The sequence below is a fragment of the Pagrus major genome, chromosome 8 (assembly GCF_040436345.1).
Source record: "Pagrus major chromosome 8, Pma_NU_1.0".
NCBI classification, from domain to species: Eukaryota; Metazoa; Chordata; class Actinopteri; order Spariformes; family Sparidae; genus Pagrus; species Pagrus major.
The window spans coordinates 1912243-1916023 of record NC_133222.1 but is presented as its reverse complement, the minus strand read 5'-3'; the positions used below and the strand labels follow the sequence as shown (position 1 = coordinate 1916023).

General features: G+C 44.5%; 1 protein-coding gene across 1 annotated transcript; it reads right to left on the bottom strand.

The window, feature by feature from the left end:
* Positions 1 to 1847: 1847 nt before the first annotated feature.
* On the bottom strand, positions 1848 to 3514 carry LOC141001405 (troponin I, fast skeletal muscle-like). The gene is made up of 5 exons (XM_073472472.1): positions 3473 to 3514; positions 3260 to 3388; positions 3057 to 3146; positions 2208 to 2384; positions 1848 to 1928 (listed from the first exon to the last, which is right to left on the bottom strand). The coding sequence occupies exons 2-5, from the start codon at positions 3380 to 3382 to the stop codon at positions 1848 to 1850; spliced, it is 471 nt and encodes a 156-aa protein (XP_073328573.1). The 5' UTR covers positions 3383 to 3388; positions 3473 to 3514.
* Between the last annotated feature and the right edge of the window lie 267 nt (positions 3515 to 3781).

Sequence of the window (3781 nt, the reverse complement as noted above, 5' to 3'; positions counted from 1 at the left end):
AGTCTTAAGTGCAATAAAACATAAAACTGACTTAAAATGTGTTTTTCCATGAAGGTTGAAAGCCTTTTAAAAGTCTTGTAAGTTAGTAAAGCCACCGAGTTTGTATAAAATTGGAAAAAAGTCATTTTTGTGTTCAGGTAGCAGCTGCCTGCTGTTCATGCTAACCAGTAACGTTAGCTAACAGTCAGTTATCAGCTATATAAAGTACTTTATGTTATGTAACCTTTAAAAAATCCCCAACCCGTGTTGAATTATATTCTGTGACCTGAGAATTAACACATTTTGAAAAAAAGACTTAAATCTTCATCATAAAAAGTCTCATTAGCTTAAAGCTAACATTAGCATAAAGAGTGTTGTGTTAGCAGCTAACTCTCGAGTAGTTACGGTTTAAAGTAAAGAACAGAAAACTCTCTGAGAGGCTCTTTAACTGCACAGACGGTTGAAGATGAATTAAAGATGTAAATGTTGAGAATAAAACCTGAGCTCAGCGTTTACAAACTCAACAACACTGTGAACGAGATGAACATGAAGCTTGTGTATTTAATGTGACAGCAACACAACAGTACATCACACTGAACACTTTAGAAAAGATAACACGTTGTTCGGTACAGACAGAAGGCTGAGCTACACCTCTGCTACAGGTGGCGTGACGTCGCTTTATTCATCAGCTACTCACGTTAGCTCGCCAGGCTAACGCAGCGTATCAACTACACTGTTTCCACTGGGCACCGGGCTGATCGGCACAATCAGAACAAAATAATGACCCAATAATGTGTCTGCTGGTCCGGAAGGTAACAGAACTTTAGTTTTATATTAAATAAGGCATTCATGTGAAGCTAACTGTGTTCATATCTTACTTTAATGAAGGAGAACTCACCAAAATAAGTGCGCATGATGTTTTTCTGCAGTCAACGTTAATAATCTGTGTGGGTGGAAACACGGACGAAGAACTGGAGCTTCGCAGAAACACAGCGTCGCAGCTCCTCGCAAGATACTGAAGTAACTTTAAAATGTCTCCGTACAGCTGCGTCAGCCCTGAAATCTAAACTGTGTCTGCTAAGCTAATAGCATTAGCGCACATCCCGTCTGAAGCGGGTGCACGACCTCGAGGGTTTAAATAACGTCTTTTCAAATTGATTTCTGGCCTCAGAGCTTCCAGAGACTTGGATCGCACCAGACGAGACATTTTAAAGTTACTTCGGGTGTTTGGGAGAAACTGTGAAGCTTCAGGAGTGTTTTGTGGGAAACCTCGAGGCTGTGTGAAGGTGTGTGTGTGTTGACTGAAGGTTTGAGTGAGATAAAAGTCCATCGCAGGTGTTTTAATGCAGAAGTGTAGGTCAGCCTCCTCAGAACAAAAGCAGGCGTGATTCAACACTCACGTACTGACTGAGGTCAGTACAACAGTACAAATACATCAAAGTACAGCGTCCATACAGGCAGAAGCAGAAGGCGGCTTCGCTTCAACCGAAGAGTTTTATTCCAAAGTGACAAATCCAGAAGAAACGTCCACCTCAGCTTACAGCTTTCCTACATGTGTACGGTAAAACTCATGCTTTACTTTCATTCAGTTGATCTGATTTGACCTAAATTAACAACAGCTGGCTCTAATTAAGGCTTTGAAGCAGGTGAATATAATTTTAGAGACCTTCATCACTTACTGAACCAACCTGAAGCTTCACACTGTCGATCAGCTAAACCTCCACGACCGTCACGTCTCGCCTGCTCTACAAGGTGAAGGTAGGTTTACGGTGGATCTGCAGCATTTTGGGATAAAACTCTCCGGTTACAAAGACATTAGACCTGAATTCTGTCCTGAAAAGCCCAAAACAATCAACGACGGATCACATTTAACTATCAAACATCTTCTTCCTATCGGACTTGTCTTCAATGTTCTTACGCCAGTCGCCCACATCACGCAGCTGCTTGTCCTGCAACACAGACGACATTTCATTTAGTTTACTGACCAGTGACATGATGAACACAAGCAGAAGAGTCAAACTGAGACAACTGAGACGAAACCACAAGTCTTTATCAAACCAGCTTCTAGTTCTGCTGCCACAGAACCTGAAAATCCATGAACAGAACATCTGCCACCGGACACCAAATCTCCTCGTTAAATGAAGGTCGACTGTCGATCCGGGCTGGTTTTGCAGCCTGGTGAGACTGGCTGTAGACTGAAGTCCAGATGAACCAGGCGGTAAACTCACCTCCTCCTTCACCTCCTTCTTGACCTGCTTCAGGTTGGCTCTCAGGTCCATGTTGACCGTGTGCTTGGAGCCCAGCAGAGCCTTCAGCATGGCGTCAGCAGACATGCGCACTTTCTTCAGACGGGGTCTCTTGAACTTTCCCCTCAGATCCACGATCTTTATGTTGAGGTCTCGGACCTGCAGGAGGATCCAGGAGGAGGGAACGATTACTGACAACAAGTCAAGTTATTACATTTTATTAGTCATTATAATGACACATGACTTAAGTATCTGATAACTGGACCCCCCTGGATATTTTTAAGGAGACGTCGGGACATTTTCAGCTGTTTATGGAAACAGAACCAGTTTTTTAAGCCACAACATGAACTTTTCTAACTGGTTGTTTGTGGTTTTTGTGCCAGAACCTCGTGACACTTTCCAGATGGAGCAGGTCCAAACCAAACTCCTCCATTAATTCATTTATAGAGACCCAACGTTTCCCCCGTGAGCGAGCACTTGGTGACAGTGGCGAGAATAAACTGCCTTTTAACAGGAAGAAACCTGGAGCGGAACCGGACTCAGTGGTGGGCGGACATCTGCAGAGCCCGGTTCTGACTCGACTCAATTAAACAAAGTCACTGACCTTTCTGATGTGCAACACCGAGAACTGTGACTTATTTACCGAAACATGGAGGTTCATACAATTAATCTAAATATCATCGCTTCAAACGTGACAGAACCAGCTGGTCCTCATCAGAACAACATCCAGAGTGAAAGCAGCTTATTACGACCCACACTGATGTTTACAGGCGGCGACCTCTAGTGGCCGTAGAAGCAGGTACAAACACCGGACCCGGCGCCGTGTCTCACCTCGTTCAGCACCATGTTCAGTTTGAACTCTATGCAGTATCGCTCCTCCTCGCTGATGTTGATCTGCTCGTGGAGCTTGTGGCAGAGTTCCTGAGGAGAGACAGCGTTTTACAGTCTGCTGGTGGTAACGTGCTAAAACTGACAATCACACAGCAGTTTGACCCGGACCGACCCGGGACGGCCCGTCTCTGCTTCTGTCTCACCGTGAGCTCGTCCTTGGAGTACGGCACCTCCACGGGAGGACATTTATCCTTCAGGAACTTGTCCCTCTCCTCGGTCTTCACGTGTGATTCAGCCTCCAGCAGGTTGTTGGCCACCACCAGCATGCAGCTCTGTGGACGACATCATCACGCAGCTTCAAGTATTTATGATGTCAGAGCTGCGTCTCTGCTCTTCTCTATGACACAAGATCTTACCTTCAGAGTGTGCTTACGCCTCGCAGACAGTCTCTTCCTGCAGATTAAAATACATCAGACGTGAACATGTTGTAGATGAATCCATGAATCTGCTGCTCACCGACATGTTGAAGGACTACTTGGTGATTACTCTTTGCCGACTGTAACTAAATAGGATTTTGCCTGCAGATATGCTGATGCTAAAAAGTTCCTCGTAGTCGCTTTAAAAAACATTTTAAAACATAAAAAGGTCGATTGCATCTGGATTTGCATCATATTACAAAGACAGATGACGGTCGGATACATGCGCCAGATTTTTCTCGTTGAATC

What these genes read in the sequence shown, in the direction of transcription:
- LOC141001405 (XM_073472472.1), bottom strand. Translation starts at nt 3,382, where the DNA reads ATGCTGGTGGTGGCCAACAACCTGCTGGAGGCTGAATCACACGTGAAG. An exon ending in ACTCCAAGGACGAGCTCACG is followed by an intron (nt 3,147 to 3,259) that starts GTGAGACAGAAG and finishes GTCTCTCCTCAG; the next exon opens with GAACTCTGCCACAAGCTCCA. An exon ending in AGAAGGAGGTGAAGGAGGAG is followed by an intron (nt 1,929 to 2,207) that starts GTGAGTTTACCG and finishes TCTGTGTTGCAG; the next exon opens with GACAAGCAGCTGCGTGATGT.